The 24,279-nt window shown below is 36.5% G+C and overlaps 1 protein-coding gene across 1 annotated transcript in view; it reads left to right on the top strand.

Annotated features, from left to right (window-relative positions):
- LOC136833126 (G-protein coupled receptor GRL101-like) overlaps nt 1-24,279 on the top strand; it is a 692,174-nt gene that overhangs the window by 524,478 nt on the left and 143,417 nt on the right. Inside the window, exon 13 of the mRNA XM_067094785.1 lies at nt 17,499-17,570. Within this exon, the coding sequence (XP_066950886.1) occupies nt 17,499-17,570 (72 nt within the window). The remainder of the gene's footprint in view (nt 1-17,498; nt 17,571-24,279) is intronic.

Here is a 24,279-nt window from a genome sequence, read left to right as displayed (position 1 = left end):
TATATATATGTATATATATGTATATATGTATATATATATATATATATATATATATATATATATATATATATATATATGTATATATATATACACATATATATATGTATGTACATATATGTATATATATGTATATATATGTGTATATACATGTGTATATATATATGTATATGTGTATTTGAATATGTGTGTAGGTCTATATAATCTTGCAATCATACATACACATTTGTGTGCTAGCTAATCAGAGCAGGTTACTGAAGGAAGCCGAGACAACCAGCTAAAAAGACAGACAGAGAGAGAGAGAGAGAGAGAGAGAGAGAGAGAGAGAGAGAGAGAGAGAGAGAGAGAGAGGATGCAAAAAAATGCTTCCCGCTGTAGACTCTCATGTCTGGGATGCAATCAGACTCGAAAGGTTTGTTTATTTCAAGGAGCTATTGGCCTCTTGGGGCAGGAAGAGACAAATCGGTACCCTGGGAAAAAGGAAAATAGAATTAGAATGGTGTTCGAGTATTTTTAAGTAATGACACGAAACTTATACCAGATTAGATATTTGCATTATTTTTGTTGTTGTCGTCGTCGTCGTTGTTGTTGTTGTTGTTGTTGTTATTGTTGTTCTTTTTACTGTTGCTGTTGTTGTGTGTTGTTTTATACCTTCATGGCCGTTTAATGTTTTATTGGTAGGACCAATTCAAGAAGTCGGAGAGAAGGACATTCGACGTAATTGCAGAGTTGTAGGCGAAGAAGAGGGGTCCTTACTTGAGTGTGGAATGAAGGATGTTGCAAGTGGTACATTATTTGATTGGGGACAGTGAAGGGAAGCTGCAGAAATTAGTGACTGTTTGAAAGTGTTGCCAAAAAAAAGGAGAAACTTGAGAACAAATGTGAGCAAGAGTAATGTTATGAGTATTTGTGGGATCACTGTGAATGCGGAGTTTCAGCTGGGGGCTTTCCTTGTGGCTGATGGGTCCTCTGTGTGGTTATATAATGAAGCTAGTGAGAGTTTTTTGCGACTATTATCTTTTCTTCTCAGGAGACACCTCTCATTAACAGAACGGCCTAAGTTTATATATATATATATATATATATATATATATATATATATATATATATATATATATATATATATATATATATATATAGAATTACTAAAAGGACCTCATTCAAACTGGATGGTATCAATTGGAGTATTTATTCAGAAAAATATATATTAGAGCTTTCTTGGACAAGAAAGCAGTTCTAACTTTTCTGAATAAATACTCCAATTGATACCATCCAGTTTGAATGAGGTCCTTTAGTAATTCTAATAATGCACAGAACAATTGTGTAATTGATAAAGTTAATATATATATATATATATATATATATATATATATATATATATATATATATATATATATATATATATATATATATATATATATATATATATATATATATATATATATATATATATATATATATACGTACATATATAATGTGTGTGCTTTTGTGTACGTATGTACAATATGTATGGTATAAACGAAAATCATGAATGTAAAGTAAAATTGTATAAGAAAATAACTCCGGACAGAGCTGTGTCCTATTTGCCCATGCTCTTGGAGATTTAGGTCTTTGGGAAGGTATATCAGTATTAAATTGGACTGGAAAACTTGCCTACAACTCTCTCTCTCTCTCTCTCTCTCTCTCTCTCTCTCTCTCTCTCTCTCTCTCTCTCTCTCTCTCTCTGCTCCTTCCGTGATGGCTCGTTAAGGCTTACATATTGAAACCGTCATACCTTTTCTGAAATCAAAATATCTCTTCATATTTTACCAAATCTTTCTGAACGAACTTCAATGTAAAAACCTCTCAGAACCATTTCTTTACTCGAGGGTTTATTTTCTCATGTTTAGTTCCGGATCAGGAATGGAAGTTTATTACTTTTTTTTTTGTATCAGTTGCGAAACATCTCTTAAACTTCCAACTTTACGGAAGATTGAATCGGTTACGTCATTGCGCGTCTTGTTCCGTCGTTATTTTCCTCATGTATTTCATTTGTGAATGTTTGGTGTATTTCATCTCAAGTTATTTCCATCTCTGCAAATGCCATGCACACTTTTCGACCATGAAAGAGGCTTCGAGCTGGTTAGCTTTAATTATTCTCTAGAATTATGTCAATTGTCATGCTAGTTAGTTATGTATGTTGTTAATGTTACATTGTATTTTCAGAGCTTGGCCTAAGACTAATTTTATTTGATTACTTGGAACTGATAACAATTCTGAAGTTCATAAAAATCATATACATATATATATATATATATATATATATATATATATATATATATATATATATATATATATATATATACATACATAATTATATATATATATATATATATATATATATACATACATATATATATACATACATACATATATACATATATATATATAGCTATAAACGTATATATATATATATATATAATAATATATTTTCATATATGTTACCGATTTTAGTTGATAATCAACACACAATCACGTGTGGAATAGCGAAGGACAAGAACTCAGGACTCAGTGGACGTTTAACACGCTGAGTTCTTGTCTTTCGCTGGTTCGAAAGCCACGGGACGACGAACTTATTATCAACCAAAAATACCCCTTCGGTAATAAAAGAAATTGGAACCTAAAGGGTTTGTAGCTTACTGATTGTATATGAATCACGGTGATGTGATAAAAGTCATATATACATACATATATTATATATATTATATATAACTATATATATATATATATATATAGTTATATATTATATATATATATTATCCCTTCTGAGTGCATAAGATATACAAATAATCAACACACAATCACGTGTGGAAAGGAAATAAATTTCTGACTCATATCAAGATCGAACCCAGGTCTTTCAGTTAAAAGCCAAGGGCGCTGCCCACTAGGCCATACAAATCATAAAAGAAATTGAAAACTGAGGCAACTGCAGCCAGGAGTTACCTGGGCAAGTTAACTGCTTGCATACCAGCGTGTTTATCCCCAACTTCCCGACTCAGCAATGACCCAACTGACAGCATTTCATTCGAATTATCCCTTCTGAGTGAATAAGATAGAAATAATCAACACAATCACGTGTGGAACAGAAATAAATTTCTGACGAACACGTCAGGTCTTTCAACCGCTGCCCTTTTCGATCCTGATGAAGGTCAGAAACTTATTTCTGTTCCACACTTGATTGTGCCTTATTCACAAGGGGTAATGAATGAAATGTTGTCAACCTGAGCCATTGCTGAGTCCAAGGAAAAACACTCTGGGCAAGATAACTAGCTTGCCCAGGTAAATCAGCGTGCAGTTGCCCTCTTCCAGACTCTTTATGACTTGTCTGGCCTAGTGGACAGCATTTCATTCGCCATTCAATTGAATAAGACTTGGGTAATCAATCACAATCACGATGTGAGTCAGAAATTTATTTGTGTTCCACACGTGATTGTATGTTGATTATTTCTACCTTATTCACTCAGAAGGGATAATTCGAATGAAATGCTGTCAACTGTGTCATTGCTGAGTCGGGAAGTTGGGAAAACACGTTGGTATGCAAGCAGTTAGCTTGCCCAGGTAATTTCGTGGGTGCAGTTTCCCTCAGGTTCCAACTTCTTTAATGATTTGTATGGCCTAGTGGGCAGCACCCTTGCCTTTCAATTGAAAGATCTGGGTTCGATCCTGATGTGAGTCAGAGATTCATCATACATCCCTGAGATCCTCAGGTAGAAATGGCCAGGATTGGGTAAGCACATTCTTTTTCTCTCATTAACTCCTCTCCCTGTATCTATCCTCAGACAGAAGCCTAATGGAATAAAATGCCGAGATACAAAACTAGACTGTTTGCAAATTTAACAAAAGTATTTCAGCAAAAGCTACAGTCATGAAAGGGAGTGTCTCACACCCCATAAAAATGGAAATCATAACTAGAGGCAACTCAGACTCACAATCAATCGAATTAATGATTCTAGACCAACAAATACTCGTGACTAACACCCTGGTCACCAAACAAAATAAAAAGGTCATAATTGTTCTAGACCAAAATAAATGTCATATAGTATGTTAAAAGAACACTACTTCCAAAATATTCATCCTCACAGGACGAACCTAAAATTCCTGTTAAAAGAAACGTAGCATATATTAAAACCTGAAGTGGTTTATAAAAAAAAAAATAGATACTTAAACGGAAAAATGCATAATGGAGAACAAAACGGAAAAATGCATAATGGAGAACAGAGGAGTTTCACTGCAGCGCAAAACGGGTATTCCACATAATGTCTGAAAAGATATAAGTGTTAATGAGTTATCTTACTCACATTCTATGGCCGCATATTCTCACAGTGGCTGTTCTTATTCACTAACACTGCTCAAAGAGCAAATCACTCCAGCCGCAAATCGAAGTGAATAGCCACTGTGTGGTTCCTCTCATAATATACTATTAGAAAGTGCATATATGCACGCACTCACTTAATAACCCCTCACCGGAAGCATGACAACACCGGTTCAGTGTTTGAAAGATTTTGTCTTCAGACCCCAAGATATCACAACGCTTCCATCAATCTGTCCTGTTGTCTCCATGCATCTTAACTATGATCAGAAGGCACAAATGAACTCATCAGATGCCCACTGTATCTCACTGTGGAAACCACCAACGTCAACATCAATGCCACCTGCACTGGATACACCCTTTTCACAGGCCAGCACATAGTTCGCTAAAAGTCTTAATAGGAGCTCGGCACACCTACCCCTGGGACCCCCCGCCCAGGTATGACAAATATCCATAACTAAAGTCCAGTAAGGCCAGCTCAAAAATCATAGCAAACCATATGCACTAGATGCGAAAGTTACTTGTCTTGTATGAAAGACTGTTATTCCAATAAACAGTTCATTGTAGAACGCATCACTTCACATCTTGCATTTTTGATGATCCAAATATCCTGGACGGCTTGCGACTGCACACGCCCATGTTTCTCTTAACATCTTGAATTCTTGATGATCCAACTATCCACAACGGCTTGCAACTGCACAAGTCCGTGTTGAATGCAGCTCCCACAAATCCTTTGCGCCAAACAGATGTCTCCCAGCAACGAAGGCAACTTGTAGACGTCCTGCCCAACATCTCTCCAAAAAACCATGGATCCTCTCATGAAGGCACAGGCTTAGAAACCTGCAGACGTAATGTAGGTGGGCCCCATATCTAACTTGTATTAGTTGAGGCTCACAGAAGTCATTCGTTAAGGTGCTGCTGCAAGAAAGTGGTGTATAACATAAGTCGGTCATGTCGACAGTCAGCCCAAAAGGCTCATAGTCTCCTCACTATGCATACTATTACTGAACCATTAAAACCACTAAAGAAAGGTTGTATGATAAAGCTATGAAACAACTTCAAGTTACTAACTGGGACTTCCACAAGCAACCCCCTATCAGGTATACTAACTTTAAGATACTACCCATACAAATTCTTCCCAGTAAAAATTACCTGAGAACCATACAGATATACTGAATTCATTAAAATCAGTTCTAAATACCCAAGAGGTAAAATTTCTCCCAAAACTCCCCCTTAGAAGTGGCAACCACTGCTTTAACCTGAGTTTGAATTTCCGATGCCACGTATTCCACTTCTTTTCTCAATATTTAACAAGGTAGTTTGAAAGGAAGACAAAGCTACCATAACATCTAAATCTTCCCCCATCCTATCAACTGTAACCAATAACCCATTTACAGAAGTCCTTAAAGTCTCAAAACCTTACCATAATTTCTCATAAATATCTTGTAAAGTCATTAAAGTTTACCCTGGCTAGCGAATACTGCCGATACCTGCTTAATTCTCAGCAAATTAGCAATTGACATACTAGCAATAGCTCCTATGATCATAACAGCTCCAATTACCAATGGCGCAGCCCTCTTACTCCTTCTAGAAGAAAACTGAAAAATCGAAACACTAAATTTGGAAGCCTTATCAAAGTCTTCCTAAGCCTATCCTGTATCCTAACCGCTGTAGCATTAAGTTCAGTTAGCCAAGCCCGTAACAGATCAGACAGATTCTGTCCGATATTCTTCTCACCCCAAAAAAAATTCCAAAGCAACAGAGCTTTATTCTGAAACTCTGTAATCAAAGATATTGCGTCAGACGACGGCTACACATCATAATCTTCTTGTATAGTAGCACCCGGGCCTAACCTCACGACGAAATTAGCCCAGGCCACGACTCCCAAAGTCATGGGAATACGAAACTTCAGAATAAAAAATAAAAGAAAGAATCTAAAATTTACCAGATCTCAAAATGGGAAAGAAAAAAAAAAGAAACCCATGTATCCATAAAACCCTATGGTATTTTGCACTCAACTTTAACTAAGTATCGCAACAGACAAGAGCAAAAAACTGAACTTGGACAATTAAAGATTTGTATAACTCCATGGACCAACGTCCTCCCCAGTTAAAAAGAAACTACAAGTCACGCCCCTTTAACCCATTAAAAAAAAAACAAAGAGAGAGAGAGAGGGGAAAAATAAGAAAAAAAATGATCAGAGACAGTACAACACAGGAATTAACCCATAAGATTCCCATTAACCTGTATTTTTAATTTTAAATACGTGTCAACCGAGACACACCCGTATTCTCATCTAGAACAACAAATCTGTTTCCCTTCTTTACTTCTACAACGTGAAAAGGACCTTCAAATTTAGGACTTAGCTTATAGTTCAATTGATTCCTGACATTTACTCTTGTCCACCATACCCTGTGTTTTCATTTCAAGATTCCTACCAAGACGAGCATATCTCTCTTTTGTCATATTCACAAACGCCCTTACAGTCTCATCCCCAATGGAATAGGTACAAATCGAACACGCCCTGCACTGGGTAACCAAACAGCACCTGTGGAATATATCAATCCCAATTTACATCATCCCCCCCCCCCAACAGTCATTCTGAGAGCTTCAATAACCTTCCTATTTGCCCGTTCACACAGCCCATTAGCTTCTGGTCTATAGGGAATAATAGTGACCTTCCGAATGCTCATTACATCCGCAAGACACTCTGACGTCTTGTTCACAAGTTTTCTCCCATTATCTGCAATCAGCACTTCAGAAACCCCATAATGACAAAGATATCCATTAAAGAATGTGACTGCCACCTCCTCCGCTGTTTTATGCTTCAAAGGAAAAATCTCTACGAACCTAGTTAATTCATCAACAACCACCAACAGGTGCCTATGGCCATAACTAGATTCACAGACATTGGACAACTCCATATGGACCCTGGAGAATGGTCTACTGGGAATAGAAAATGAACCCAATTTACAAGAAACGACCCTCGATGCCTTACAAACATTACAAACTGAACAACCTCTCACAAAGTCTTCCACTGATGTGAACATATTCTTTCAAAAGAATTGTCCCCACATATTCTGATACGTCTTCTCAATACCCAAATGCAGACTGCCAGACCTACAGTGAACAATATCCAGAACCGTAGGCACTAAACTCCTAGAAACAACTATTTGCATCGTATCACCCTTAACCTCACTATTTCTCAGTTTGTATCTAATCTTCCTAACTAACAAATTACCCTCTAATTCGAGCCCTGCAAAAGGCAACTTATAACCCTTCCTAACTCATTCCCCTCTAAGAAACATTTTTGCATCTGCCAAAATCTCATCCTCATCCTGCTTAGCTTCTACTAAACTAATATCCCAATCTATGCAATCTCCAGGTACATAACATACATGACTACCATCTGCATCAGAAAAGCTTCTACTAAGGGCGTCCGTTAAAACATTATGTCTAACCTCTATATACCTAATCTTGGCATGAAAATCCCTGATTGTCAAATCCACCTAGCCCTTTTAAGGGGAAAGATCCGGCTTATTGAAAAGATCCAACAATGGCCTGTGATCTGTAAGAATCTCTACTTGATTGCCCATCAATATCATTTTAAAATGAACTAAACTAGACACTACGGCAAAGGCCTCTTTGTCCACTACCGACCATAACCGTTCATTACTACCTGTGTCTTAAACTTCCTACTGTAAAATGCAATCGGATGGAGTCTTCCATCGAACCTCTGCATAAGGCATGCCCCTATACCATCATAACTCGCGTCCATTACCAATGTGAAAGGATGTTCCAAATCAGGAAACTTCAACACTGGGGGACTCACTAAAGCATCCTTAATCTTCTGAAAAGCTAATTGCTGTCCATCTCCCCATACAAACTGCACATCATCCTTCAGGACATCTGTCAAGGGAGACACTAGAATAGAAAAACCCTTCACGAACCTATGGAAAAATCCATCCATGCCTAAGAAAGACTGAATCTGTTTCTTATTCTTGGGAGTAGCAAAATCTACAACTGCCCTAACTTTATCATCATTCACTTTAACTCCTTCCTTAGAAATGACATGACCCAAATATACTATCTACCTCTTCAGAAAATTACACTTAACTAAATTTATCTTCAAACCTGCTAACCTGAGCCTCCTAAAAACCTCCCTAAGAACTTCTAAATGTTCCTCTATGAAACCAGTTGCAACTAATATGTCATCCATATAGAGGGACATACATTTCCCTAACAAGCCATGCAAAATTGTATTCATTAGCCTAGTAAATGTCATAGGACTACCTGATAAACGAAACGGCATCCACTTGAACTCATAATGCCCCTTTGGCAAAGAGAAAGCTGTGTACTTTGACTCTCCTAGCTGAGTGGTACTTGCAAGTACCCTTGCATCAGACCAAGTGAAGAATAAATATTCTTGCACCCAATCTCAACAAATAAATCTGGCAAACACGCCACAGGGTAGCGATCAGGAATGGTTTTCTCGTTCGACTTCCTAAAGTCCACACAAACTTGGACTGAACCATCCTTCTTAGGCACTGCTAACAATGGGAAATTAAAAGGTGAAGAACTGGGTCTAACAATGCCTTCTTCCTCCCACTTATTAACCTCTTGCTCTGCCTGTTCTCTAATCTTAAAAGGAATCCTATATGAAGGAACAAAAATAAGCTTGGTCTCGTCCTCCAACTGAACCTTGTGTTCCAACACATTTGTTAACCCTAACTTATCCCCTTTAAGTGTGACTATGTCCGCAAACTCAGCCAGAACATCTCCCTCCCACCCCCAACATATTTTTATAATCAGCATTGGCTAAATGGTCCCTAAAAACCTGCCTCCTAGCCTGTAAATCTACTTCTGAAAAACTACAAAAACCCTGACAATAGCAACTGAATTATCTTCATCGACCCAGTCAACAAAGTCTATTACATAAGTACCCTACTGATAATTGCGAACTGAATCATTACAGTTTAGTAATTCCACCCAAGTATCCCCTGAACTCGATACCTTTTTTATAGAACCCGTACACACTACCCCCTTCAGCTTTCACTACACCCATCCACACACACCTGTCTGGATTTATGCACTCCTTTCACTCAAACTTTCACCATAGCAACCAAGACCAAGAACCACATCATCTGACAAATCCCCCTTATGACACTTCTTGCGTGTTTAACATCTACCCACAATTTCTCATGTACATCCAATCCATTATCATCATCCACTACACTCACATCCATCCCCTCATAAGGCACAAACACACCAGGTACTCCAACAGTTATACAACGTACCCCTGTGTGAATCGAGATTTTTCATCTCCGACACGCTGGATGACCCAGTAACAATGTATTCCCCAAAGCAGTCCCCTTATATAAGTAGAAATGGTTCTGTAAAAATTCTACCCCCAAGAGATAAATCCACATCTACGTATCCAAAAACCCGTAACCTGTTTGCATGAACATCACATACTGTCTCTTTAGCAGGTCTCAAAGAACAATCAGAAAACATCAATCAGAACAACTCATAATTCATCAAATTAACCGAGGTGCCTGTATTGATAAATATACATACATTGACCCCATGCATAGACCCTTTTACCACTGGCTTTGCCTCTGAGGGTTCCCCCAGAAGTCCTATGTTACAAGAAACCCCCATCCAGTTTTCCTTTACAACTGAGTGGTCTTTCAACAATGCTTGCCAATCACTAGATCCCCTCGAAAAACCTCCTTGAGGAACTTTCTTACCTGAGCTACCAAAATTCTGAAATGTAGGCCTACCATTATACTGTCTCAGAGACAGACAAGACCACCAAGGATGACCATAACTCCTACAACAGCCACAATATTTAATACGGCAAAATCTCTTAATGTGTTCCTGCATATTACAATTAAAACAACGAACCCATGGTGCCCAAGAACTCAGCCCAACCATCGACCTCTGGCTCTTCTGAATTTCAACAAAACCCTTCAAACTGCGGACTGAACCTCCGCACCCTGCACAGCCATATGCTGACCTAAGGAATCTCTGATCCCTGCCTCTTCTAGCCATTTTTGCAGCTTTCTTCTTCGTAAATAAATCAGTTAATTTACTCTTGGCTGATCACAAATGCGAAATTTCCCAAGTACTGCGAAAGAACACCCCTTAAAGAAAAAACACATGAAAAAAGACAATTCTCCCTTAAAAAATTCCCACAGAGTAAGAAACCCACAATGTTAATTTCCTGTACTCTAACAATCAATCCCCAAAAATCAAAAGAAAGTACTAATTAAACTGACAATTAAATCAAAATCCCATGGGGAAAAAACAGACTGACTGACCGCAAAAGTAGGTCAAGATGAACCTCGAGTCTTCAAGGGCAAATAACAAAAAAACACTCAGTCCACTCTCAAGTAAAGAGAACGGAAGTCTACCCTCACGTAAAGAAAACAGGACTCGAGCAAACGGAAGTGAGAGAGAGAGAGAGAGAGAGAGAGAGAAAGAACAAAAAAAGAAAGGAAAAGAATTCGTTCCCCTCCCCTTAGTGCAATATCTGCCCCCCCTATCTCCCCAAGACATCCATGATCTGCCAAAGCACACAGAAAAAAAACGCTGAGCGCAAAACTTCGGAGACCTGTCCTCCTCTTGGCCACCGTCATCAAGGCAAAAATTGCAGAGTAAGCTTACAGCAACAGCTTTCCCCTTTGCATACAAGCAAGTATGTACCCAAAATAAAACACATACATTTGTAACTATAAAAAAACAGTTTAAAAATCTAAGAAATGTACTCTCACTCCCATAAGAAATGCTTACTAACAGTAACCTAACAACTGTCAAATAAATTATTTCCAATAATCAAAGTCCCCAGAAATAATGCAATAATTAAATAATCCCTTTGTTAAACCTTAAACGCCGATGCAAACAGGCAATTGCTATAAAAAAACAAAACACATAAGCCATGCCCAAAATTCACATAGAGGATGGGAAGAAGGCAAGAAAGTCTGCCCAAACTAATGATGTGGCCGACATGTCACTCGGGGATGACGTCACTACTGCCAACTCCCAATATTACTTGCAATGCAATCAAAAACAATATTCCATCCGCCCCCCTTAACCAGTTTGTACACTTCAAATCTGACACTTAAATTAACAATAAAAAAATAATAATAATACTTACAGCCATCCCTGACAGCCACGGTGTGAAATCCTTCCACCAAAGAAAGAGAGAAAGAAAAAATAGAAATGCACATTTTCGCATGTTTTACCACACACAAACGGTCAAGATACCACAATTAAAGACACTGCGCACACCATCCTCTCCCCAAACATTCCCTAATATGAACTGAAGTCCAGAAATACCTATAAACACACCAAAATCTTGTAACCCGTGATGCAAAATTAAACATACACACAGACATCCGAGCTTGAGAAAGACTGACTCAAGTGCATTTCACAACACATCCCTAAACCGAATTGCTGAACCATCAAAATCCCTATTCTGAGATGCCAAAACCAGTATTAATAAGATATGTCTCTTCGGAGCGTAACCTATAAGCTTCGATCATCTATTCCTATCTTTTTATCGATTTGACCATCCATTCAACTGTTACGCTGCCGCCACACTGTTATGCCCTCCAACAAGGTCAAATAGGGTCATAATCTCTTACTACATCTGTTTTAAAAACAGCATCATAGCATCATACATCCCAGAGATCCTCCAGTAACATTGGGTCAGCACATTCTTTCTCTCTCATTGACTCCTCTCCCTGTATCTATCCTCAGACAAAGGCCTACTGGAATAAAACGCCGAGATACAAAACTAGACTTTATTTGCAAATTTAAAAAAGTATTTCAGCAAAAGCTACGGTCATGAAAGGGTGTCTCACACCCCATAAAAATGGAAATCATAACTAGAGGCAATTCAGACTCACAATCAATCAAATTGATGATTCTAGACCAACAAATACTAGTGACTAACACCCTGGTCACCAAACAAAATAAAAAGTTTATAATTGTTCTAGACCAAAATAAATGTTATATAGAATGTTAAAAGAACACCACTTCCAAAATGTTCGCCCTCACAGGATGAACCCAGAATTCCTGTTAAAAGAAACATAACATATATTAAAACCTGAAATGGTGTATAAAAAAAGATACTCAAACAGAAAAATGCACAATGGAGAACAAACAGAAAAATGCATAATGGAGAACAGAGGAGTTTCACTGCAACACAAAATGGGTATTCCACATAATGTCTGAAAAGATAATGTGTTAATGAGTTATCTTACTCACATTCTGTGGCTGCATGGTACCATTCTTATTGTTTTTATTCACTAGCACTGCTCAAAGAGCAAATCACACCAGCCACAAATCGAAGTGAATAGCCATTGTATGGTTCCTCTCATAATATACCATTAGAGAGTGCACATATGCACGCACTCACTTAATAACCCCTCCCGGAAGCATGACAACACCAGTTCAATGTTCGAAAGATTTCACCTTCAGACCCCAAAGTTATCACAGCGCTCTGTTCAATCTGTCACGTTGTCTCCGTGCATCTTGGCTATGATCAGATGGCACAAATGAATGCATCAGTTACCCTCTGTAGCTAACTGCGGAAACCACCATCGTCAACATAAATGCCACCTGCACCGGATACACCCTTTTCACAGGCCAGCACATAGTTTCATAAAAGTCTTATAATATATATATATATATATATATATATATATATATATATATATATATATATATATATATATATATATATATATATATATATATATATATATATATATATATATATATATATATATATATATATATATATATATATATATATATATATATATATATATATATATATATATATATATATATATATATATATATATATATATATATATATATATATATCTATCTATATATATATATATATTATATATATATACTATATATATATAATATTTATATATATATATACCATGTATATATATATATATATACATATTGACAGGTATAATATTTATATATATATAGGTATGTATATATATGAATATATACATATATATGAATGTCTTTTACTGTAATATAACAGTATAATATGAAGATAAAAAGGCCCATAAAACACGGCATGAACATTTCAACCATAATATTTCGAGCACTTTCTTCTATGCCTCTAATGTTCATACAGTGTTTTATGGGCCTTTTATCTTCATATATATATATATATATTTATATATATATATATATATATATATATATATATATATATATATATATATATATATATATATATATATATATATATATATATATATATATATATATATATATATATATATATATGTATGTATGTATGTATGTATGTATGTATGTATGTACAATCATAACAGGAGCAACTGCTTAAACCATATCTACTGGGTAACGAGGGAAAACACAGTGCATGTCAAGATTTATTGTGCCGACGTTTCACAACACTTCTCGGTTGCATTTTCAAAGCTGAAAAAATGTGAACACCATATTACTCATAATAGCTCTTAGAATATTTTGACAAAAAATGTAGATTTATTACATTAACATACCTGGTAAAAATAAATATAAAAACCTAAAAAAACGTAAAAAAGTAAAAAAGAGACGTAAAATAATCTTGGCATCACCGGTTACACCAATATAATTTAAAGTAAGACAAAATAAAAATGGTAAAAACCAGCAACAGGAAAAATTAGTAAAGATTACAATAAAATTAATAAAGCTAAAAGAAGAAACATAAAAGCTTAAAAACACCCACCCAGCGGACTGCTTCAAAGAGTAACTAAAAACAGAACCTTTAGTGACCGAGAAACGAAAGACGAAGTGCAAACGTGAATAATTTTGTTTTCATTTTGTGTGTGTCTTATAATTTGAATGATTCCGAATATTCGATTGTTCTGGATTGGACAGCCTACTCCCTGTCAAAGATCTGTAAAACGCACATAGAGGCCAAAGATTTCCAAATTATAGGACAGGCACAAAATGAAAAAGAACTTCACGGCTTTGAGTCCATAATGATAAAAAAAGCTAGTTCTGTCGTTAAACACGCAGAATTCCTCCATCCAATCGTACTTTACGTAATGGCCCGTTGCACTTCGTCTTTCGTTTCTCGGTCTCTGAAAGGTTCTTCTGTTTTTAGTTACTCTCTGAGGCAGCCCGCTGGGTGAATGTTTTACTCTGTAGTGTTTTTATGCTTGCATGTTTCTTCTTTTAGCTTTATTAATTTTTGTAACCTTTACTATTTTCTGCTGTTGCTGGTATTTATCATTTTTGATTTTGTCTTGCTTTAAATTATATTGGTGTAACCAGGGATGTCAAGATTATTTTACGTCTTTTTTACTTTTTTTCCTTTTTTTAGGTTTTCTGTCTGTATTCCATTGTGTTTTTGCAATTTTACTAGTTTTTTATATTTTACTTTTACCAGGGATGTTAATGTGATAAACTTACTTTTTTTGTCAAAATATTCTATGGATGTTAATGTGATAAACTTACTTTTTTTTGTCAAAATATTCTAAGAGCTATTACGAGTAATATCTCTTAGATATGGCTCGTCGGCACAATAAATTATGAAATGCGCTGTGCTTTCCCTCGTTACCAATACATATATATTTATATATATACTGTATATTCCGGCATAGCCGACCTTTTAACCTAAAAAATCTCCCCCAAAATGGGGAGTCGTCTTATACGCCGAGTATAAAAATCAAACCTGAAATCCTGCCGAGATTTTTTTTAATGATAGGTAACGCCTGAAGTGTCGATAGTTGTGTCAATAGTTAACTACCGTCACAAATATTGACACTGTAAACAAAGCATCTGTAATAACGATAAAAACCGTAGGTAATTCAGGTGAATCACTAGCGACACAGCTGTCGATACTGCAAGCAAAACAACTGTAATTAAAGTAATTACTGTAGGTAATTACCATAATTAGATGCTAGGATGAGCGAGTTCGCACTCTGTTACTAGCTTTACCCAGAGTACCATTATTATATGGCAATAATATCAGACAGTTTTGTTACTGATACTTATTATACAATGCCTTTTTAGCACTGATAGATAGTTTGAAGTTACCAAAGGGGTAAATCGGGTTAGTCTAACTTTCTTGTTTACGAAACAGCCATTTTCGTAGTTCCCAGCCGTGCATGACTTACGAGCCTTGTTGTTTACTAAAGGCCAATATTTCCTTGGTATTTTGCAATTAAACTGAAGGGTTTTGTGATATCAATAGTTCCCCAGTTGTCCTTAATATCAGGGTTCTTTCCAATTTTAAGGGAATACATTCATGCGGATCTACCTCCAACGGATATTACTCGTAATGGTGAGCTTTGCCAAACATTTCAAAGTATTGAAGATACCGATTTTACACATTCTTGGTACGACAATTCTAATAACTATTGATTTTATTTATATACCAACTAACTTAACTCAGATGGTAGTGTCATTTAATTTGATAAATTGGATGTCATCTTATACGCCGAACATACTTCTAAACATACATTTTTACATGAAAAATGGGAAGTCGTCTTATACGCCGGTATATGCAGCTTTATATATATATATATATATATATATATATATATATATATATATATATATATATATATATATATATATATATATATATATATATATGAAATTTCAGTCATCACGCGTAATGCACTTTAGGGACATTTGATCCCCTAGGAGCTAGGAGTTACTAAACACGGCGAAATACATTTTGACCCCCAGGGACTAGTACTAAACCCGGCGAAACAGTGTAGGTGACTCACTGTTTCGCCGTGTTTAGTACTAGCTCCTGGGGGATCAAATGTCCCTAAGTGCATTACGCGTGATGACTGAAATTTCAGTCATTACGCGTAATGACTACACATGTTGACTGTAACATATATATATATATATATATATATATATATATATATATATATATATATATATATATATATATATATATATATATATATATCAACAAGCGGCGTCTTTCACCCGTTAGCAAGAAAATAAGAGAAGCAATGAAGCGCCAGGTTATGAAAAGACAGGTTCACGACAATATGATGAATACCATCTATTCGTTCACCGACATAAACCTTTGAATATGTACATATTCAAAGCATATGCTGTTCTCTTTCCCAAAGGTGAACGTATAGATGGTAATCATCATATTGTCGTGAACCTGTCTTTTCATAAACCGGCGCTTCGTTGCTTCTCTTATTTTCTTGCTAACGGGTGAAAGACGCCGCGTGTTGTGTTGATATAAACGGATTCCTGTGCAGACCTGGGCTTTGTCAGTTCAGTGGCTTATTTTAATGCTGCATGCTCAGGCAGTTTAAACATGAGTGTCGTATTTTATTGCTGCGTGTTCAGGCTGTTACACAGGGGTAATTTTTTTTTTTTTTTTTTACTTTTAATGATTATATTTTCTTGGAATGATTTAAATGTAATCGGCAACATTTCGTTTTATTTCGGATAAGTCGCTCTATTTTATCAAAATATCGTCGCATATTTTAGTCGCTTATTTTATCATCGTTTTATCCTTTTTACAGTTTCAGAAATTCACAGATCAAAAACTTATTTTCTCTCTTCACAAAAATTCCCATTTTGTGTTGTCAGTTTTTACGAACATCGGTCGTTTATGTTAATATCTTATTTCCATATAAGGCATGAATCTCGTTTCGATATAATCTCATTTCCCTCTCCGATTGCTTTATTTGATTTCATCCAATTTCTGTGATCAATTTTGCAGTCCATTGGAACCTTGACACTTCCCGTTCGTTTTCAGTTCTCTCACTTTATTCCCTTTCGACGGCATTGGAACTGTATGTACTGTATGCCTTTATGTTGGTATCAGCAATAAGGCAATATCATATCTTAATGTCTTGAAATAAAAAAAAATTCATATCTGAACGTTTTAGGATATAAGAGCAAATGAATTTATCGGTATCAAACATTTTTTATATATAGATTACCTTGATCTAATAAATTCGTTGAAAGTGAAATCCACTGTTATCATATGCAATGTTGTGTCATTTTACAAAATCAAGATTATTTTAACAAGGAAGTATTGTTATTGATATTGAAATGGTCTCAGACATTAAATTTGAACTCTGAAAAAATTAATCTTTTATTGAATTTATTCCAGGCAGCTTGACGGAAACCAGATTGCATACATCGGCCCTGTCGCCTTCTACGGTCTAAGCTCTTTACCAACGCTGTGAGTATCCAAGCTAAAGCTGACTGACTTCTGGATATTTTTAAGTAATATTTTAAGTAGTCTGGACGGGTTTAGTGTCACGCGATGAATTATCTCTTGATCTAAGCGGGAGATTCATGGTAGTTTTGGGAAAAAATATTTAATACTGTTCCAGTGCAGTTTACCATTAAACGGTATATGTTTTTTTCGTAGTAATGTTTTTCGTATTGTATACGTGCTGATTTGTGTGAGCACATACTGCAGCAGATACCTACAGATTTCGTGCCTCAGATCGTAAAGTAAATGCTTTTAGTGTTAGTCTCCGCCGCGATTGTTATGATGATCGTCTTTGGTGGAAAATACGTTCCTGATATATGAGGCTTCCAAACCACATTCATCATTTAACGGTTGATTACATAATGAAATCCATTTCACCATGTATTTTGATATATTTGATCAGTGATTGACACGCGCCCTTTATTAACATCTAGAGCCATTAATATAATGCAACAATAACTTTCATACCTAACAAACTGAAGAGAGAATTTCTTTTACGAAAAGAGTGTAGGTGATGAGAATAAATGTTGCTACAAAGTATAAGTTTTAATTATCAAGTCTGGGTGGAAGAAACACAGTATCGTTGCAGACGAATCCTTTTTTTTTTTTATTTGCTTCTTGTTGACGCACTATAAGAAAACTACATCGATTGTTGTCGCGTGTAGTGACCTAACGACTGCCTTCTTTAAGACTTTCCCTTTCTCTTTCCATTTTCCCTTTTCTCCCAGTTGTATTTGAAATACCACGTAGTTGCCAAGTATTTTATATCCAACATTTTAAGCTGACCAGGAAAAATGAACGCTAATTGATGTCAAATATTCCTTTTACAAGTCTGTGATGTCTTGAGAAGTAAACATCGTGGTTCCGCAGTGTTGTGTTATTATAACATGATTGAAATGTGAATTTTAATGGGGCTTCATTATAACGTTTACCTCCTCGTGGGCTTCGAGCCCTGAAGCGTTCGCCTTTAATTACCCCTTGGAAAGTAGTCTTTGTTTTTCCTTATTCACCCGAAGGAGATTGGTTCTCTTGAATCTCTACCCAATTCTTCACTTTTGTTCTACTGCTAGTTACCTATTTACCTCCATAGCTCTTCGCAGCTTGTTTGTAATCTTGATTAATTTGATGCTTAGTGGTGTATGTATATAATTTAAATATATTTTAGTGGTTTAATTTAGATATATTTCAGTGGTTTTTCGCTGGAGTGTTCCCACGCTGAAATGTTCCCAATACATTCTATTATTAATTTGATCGTTCTTGAAAGATTTTGTCTTTTGTTTCTAGGAAAAAATTCCATGTCTCAAACTAGAACTCTGTTTATTCTGTAACCATGAAAATAGTATCTTTGATTTCCGTAATATTTTGTTGTTTATTACTTCTATATTATTTGTTGCGTTGGTAAAATAAATTTTTCCATCGTAGTACAGTAATGGATTTTATGTCAGTTCTTTTCCCTTACTTCATTTTATTCTTTCCCTTTCATTGGAACTTTTATTTATATCGTCTATAATGTTGCAAGTACAGCGGTTAGGAGCCGCTGCAATAAGTCTGAGGGGATATGGGTCGGAAAGTCATTCAAATGTTTATGTACACTTGCTGGCTTTGCAGATTAGTCCCAGAAGCGCTAAAGTAGTCTTTATACATACATACATACATACATACATACAGTACATATATATGATATATATATATATATATATATATATATATATATATATATATATATATATGTGTGTGTGTGTGTGTGTGTGTGTGTGTGTGTGTGTGTGTGTGTGTGTTATTAAATGAGATTAATACTGTAATTTATTTTCACTAAACTAAATTTACATTCTCATTCCTTTGCTGCAACACCAGTTTTTGTAACCTTAAATCAATCAGTCACTTAATTCCCATTCCTTTACCATTCAGTATAATTTGTTTTGCAAGTACATTTGGTCCTATTCCGTTCGGTGTCTCAAAAGCCCCATCGTTTTCTTCTTTACTTCTGGAACGGACTTGAGGCTGATATCCTCGAGGTCGGACTGTATTTTTAGGAAAAGAAAAATAACAGCTTCTTTTGAAAGTGTGATCATGCGACGAGACATGGATCTTTTAGTGCAATGCTGCTGACAGAAGAATAATTGCACTGGAAAACGCCGTTACGATGGATGAAGAAGGCTTCGGTGCCCACTGTCTGTAGCATTTTGACTGAGCTGAACTGCCTTGGATTGAGTATTGCCTCTGTTTCTGTCAATGGTTAATGGGATAAGGTTAAAAACAGTCTCTTGTTTTCAAAAGTTTCTCGTAGTCCAAACCTTTGTTTGACTTCATGTTCTCTGGCAGTGCGGCCTAGAAAAAGCTTGAATCGAGCCTACTTAAAATTTCATTCTTCTCTGACTCTGGCTTTCAAATGCATTAGTAAAATGTAATTAATCTGGGTTTTGCAAAACCACACTTCCCCCCCCCATAAAAAAAAAAAAAAAGTAACATCTAGCTTTGCCCTGCTCCTGCAGCTTACTTGTGCTGTAGTTGTTTCTTACTGCGAAAGGCGCGTTATGGCCCTTTGTTTTCCTGCAACTCATCCTTCTTCAGAATGCTTTTTAGCAAAGAGTTCTGTTGATTCTGTTTTCTTCTAATTATTTTACACACATGTATTTTAGATGTCTTATAACCCCTTTTTATCACTAATTGTTCTCCAGGTGCATCGATAGTAATCCTTTGCCTAGCCATAGTTGGATAACCAATTTGCAAATGTGCAAACGCTAACTGTGTACCTCTTACAACTAGAACCGTTTTAGTAAGACTTCCCAATTTAAAAGGAAAATCAATTTGTCTTACTATCTTTATGCCATTACCGCGAACGTCTGTGATTCTACAGTCAACTACTGGGTTCAAATTTAAGTGGGAAAAATATGCCTGGTATACCTTTTCGTTAATAATGTTCTTGAGAGACCCAGCATCAAAGGATACAGCAATAGGCTTCCTTAAACCAACATTCGTGGGGAATACAGGTCTATAATCAGATTAATCTCCTATATTAATTTTACTAACATTCGTGACTTGACTTAAAATGACGTTCCGGTCTTTTCCTTAATTATGTAGGAATGTTCAGTATTCCGGTTTTGTGAAAATTTACCGTTGACTCGTTTGATATTGTTTGATCTTGTTGGTACAATTATGTTTGCAGCTTGGTTAGTATTTTGATTCCTGTTCCTCCCAGATTGTGGAGAGTGAAAGATTTCTACCTCTACCTTGTGTGTGAAATCTGTGTCTAGGTCTGCTCCTACGGTCTCAAACACTAAGTCCTGTCCTCTTATGATATGAACAGTAAGCTGGTGCACGGCAACCACTTGCATAATGGCACTACTTCTGGCAATTATGAAAGGTGACTGTCGAAGATTTCCCTTGAGGTGAGTTACTTGGGCTTCTATTTTGGTTTCTAGCTGGCGTCATAGACCTATCCTGATTGTTATGCCCTTTTCTATCTTGCCCTATGGTGATTAAGTTATCATTTCCTTCGCTGCCTTTTCTTTATCTTTTCAATTTCAGTAACATCATCTTCTAACTGGTCATCTTTTCAACTTTTTCCAGTAACAAAGTTAACCTTAACATATTTTTGCAATTATCGACTGTTATTACCGGCTGATCTGCCATTGTTGATGTCCACGGAGTGGTTGAAACCAAATTGTCCCATTCGTATAAAAAGTTATACAGCTGGGGACTCATTCTGAGGTAAATCCTCTGACCCATTCTCCAGCCTTGAACTGTCTATCTATACTAGGCTGATTACGCGGTCAGTCTCGCCAACAGTGGAATATATTTTCCAAAAAAATTACCTGAATACCTCCCAATTCTTAAGTCTTCGATAGCCATGAGAATGAACATGGCACCCTGTATCTCCTGTCGAGAGATCAAGGTAGCTTTTGGCTTCATTTAATTTCTCAACGTCACTTCCCGTTAAGAATTTAAGTGTGTATCTACTTGCTCAATCCAGTTTTCCAGGTTCCAGGCATCATTTTCTTTCCTTTCCCATAATTCAATTGTGTGGCAATTCGCCTGGGCAATGGTATGGGTAACCTACAGTAGTCCCAGTAGCCGATGCGATTTCAGCATTTGTAGGGGATTGCCATATTTAATCCACGTGCTTGGCTTCTTGTAAAAAACAAAGGGTTTGTTTTCCAAAATATACTGTAGATATCTTTTTCTTGGGTATATACTTAATCAATGGTAACTAACTCTGATTTCATTTTAATCCTAAAAATGCACTAAAAACACACCGGGAACGTAAGTGATGGAAGAGATATTTCCCCCTGAAAATAAAGTCAACACAACAAAATAAAATTTAAAATTTTGCACTTGAATAATTCCCATCAAATGAGGAAATAAAATAAAGCAAAAAAAAAAAATCTTAACACAAGATGGGAAATACCAAAATATATAAATGAATATTGTTTAGTAAAATTGTTAGTAATAATTAGTAGAGAAAGAAAAAAAAGTTTTGCTAAGATTAATTGTGTCTATTTAATTTAAATGGAAGACGTGTTTCAAATGAAATAACTAAATGAAGTTTCGTATCAAATTAGATTTATAAATTTGATTTTTAAGAACTTCATATGTATGTGTATGTGTATGTGTAACGGATATCCTTTCCTTACTGTGTGCCTTTGATTGAAGTGCCGTCGGGTATATACTGTTGACTTCTCTTTCTTATTTGCGTTGTCGGTGACGTCTTCTTTGTTCCTTTCGTGTTCTTCACTTGTTCCTCCCGGAATCTTCTTCCAGTTTTCTTTCATCGCACTATTCTCCCAATATTTCTTCTTGTCTTTTCGTCGAAAGTTAGTCTCTCGTCTTTAACGTGTGTGCGGTGATGTTCTTCTCCCGTTTTCTATGCGGAATGGTACGTTGAATATGTTTGGGCTGTACAGCGGTTGTTAGAAAACAGTGGGGGAATATTTCGGTAGTTGTTCCTTTCTTCTCTTGTCGTAAGAGGAATTCTTTTTTCTTGAATCCCACCTCTTCCACCAACTTTTCGACCCTCTGTAATAGGACGAACTAGGCGGCGTAGGCGCCGTGAACCGAGAGCGTTGTGTGTTCATTCTTCAAGGAACAGGCTGATTTGATTTAAATGACAGCTAATTCTTCGGGGCTGCTAACTGAGACTAGTATTGTGTTTTTTTCTTTATTATCCCCTTGGAGTATGTTGTTTCCACCATATTCCTTAAGTTGCTTCTTAGGGGAGCTGGCTGGATTCGAGACTGAATACACTGAGTCCAATCTTGGACTTTTTAAGCTGTGAAAAATAATTTTAAGTCCCTTCAACCATCGTGGTATGGGTTACGCCCTTTTCACACAATGCGTTGTGCCAGCGCAGTTAGCTGCGTTGCGGTGACGCAGACGGCAGCCGACTTATGCTAAGTTAAGTATATCTTAGTTTAACCAGACCACTGAGCTGATTAACAGCTCTCCTAGGGCTGGCCCGAAGGATTAGATTTATTTTACGTGGCTTGGAACCAATTGGTTACCTAGCAACGGGACCTACAGCGTATTGGATTCGCATCTTATGGAGTCGTTCATATCTTGAGTGCGCGTGAACTTGCCCCTGCATTGCCGCAGAATATGTGCATGGTACCACCAGGCTTATGCGTCGACGCAGATGGATGCGGTGGCCAGTGGACCATCATGTTCAATTCAGGTCTGCACATCTTGCATATCATACGCGCTTAGCGGCGTGCTGAACTACTCTCCAGTAAAGGTCCACGCTTCGACGTCGGTACGTCTTGTTATAATGGAACGTTAAATCGATATAGATCGCCTTATATCTTTAGTGGAGACGAAACCAGTGTTATGGGATAAAAGTCTCGAAGACTACGAAAGTCGGAATTTGACTATATCTGCATGGAGGGAAGTTTGCAACACCAGGATATCACTGCAGACAACCTTCGCCTGTGCATCCTTCGGCGTCCAGTTGTTGTTCCAGCTAACCTTCTCCTGTGATTTCTGCAACACCAGGTACCCATTCAAGACAATCTCCTAACCTTTCTCCGGAACCAAGTTCTCATTTCAGACAGCCTTCACCGAACACCGAAGAAATCCATGAGGATCAAAGAGGCCAAGTAAGCAATGGAGGCCCATCAAACTCACAGTGTTCAGATATGATGCAGGAGTGGAATCTAGATTTTACAAAGCTGCCTTAATCTCAGTATTTTACTTTTATCATTTTCAGAGATGTATTATAAATAACAATTCTATAACAACGCACAAATACTGATAAGCACGTAATCTACTCTTGTTAGATAAAATATTTGATGGTTAAATCACTGTGCCAGTTATAATCCTATTCAACTTTTATAACAGCACATATTAAGAAATATACGTGAAAAATACATAAACTTGATGTGGACGCCTACCATAGACTGAGTATTAAACAAATCGCGATTGTTGTTGATTCTGCATAACGCAGCTGTGTGTGCAACATTGAAAAAACCTCCACAGTTTCTGTGGTGCGGCGAACGCATCTGCCTGCAGCAACATCACGCCTAATGCGAAAGTAGCCTTACGCTTTCGCAGGGCCCGCGCACCGCCTTACTGCATCATCCTGTTCTCTGTTCCCTCTGTTTTCTAACTTCATTCTCCTCCCTTCCCCCTTTATAGTTTTTGAGCAGTGATGTTTTGTTACGTCACAGTTCATGGGCGT

The sequence above is a fragment of the Macrobrachium rosenbergii genome, chromosome 51, assembly GCF_040412425.1.
Source record: "Macrobrachium rosenbergii isolate ZJJX-2024 chromosome 51, ASM4041242v1, whole genome shotgun sequence".
NCBI lineage: Eukaryota > Metazoa > Arthropoda > Malacostraca > Decapoda > Palaemonidae > Macrobrachium > Macrobrachium rosenbergii.
This window is presented reverse-complemented; position numbering and strand designations above follow the sequence as displayed.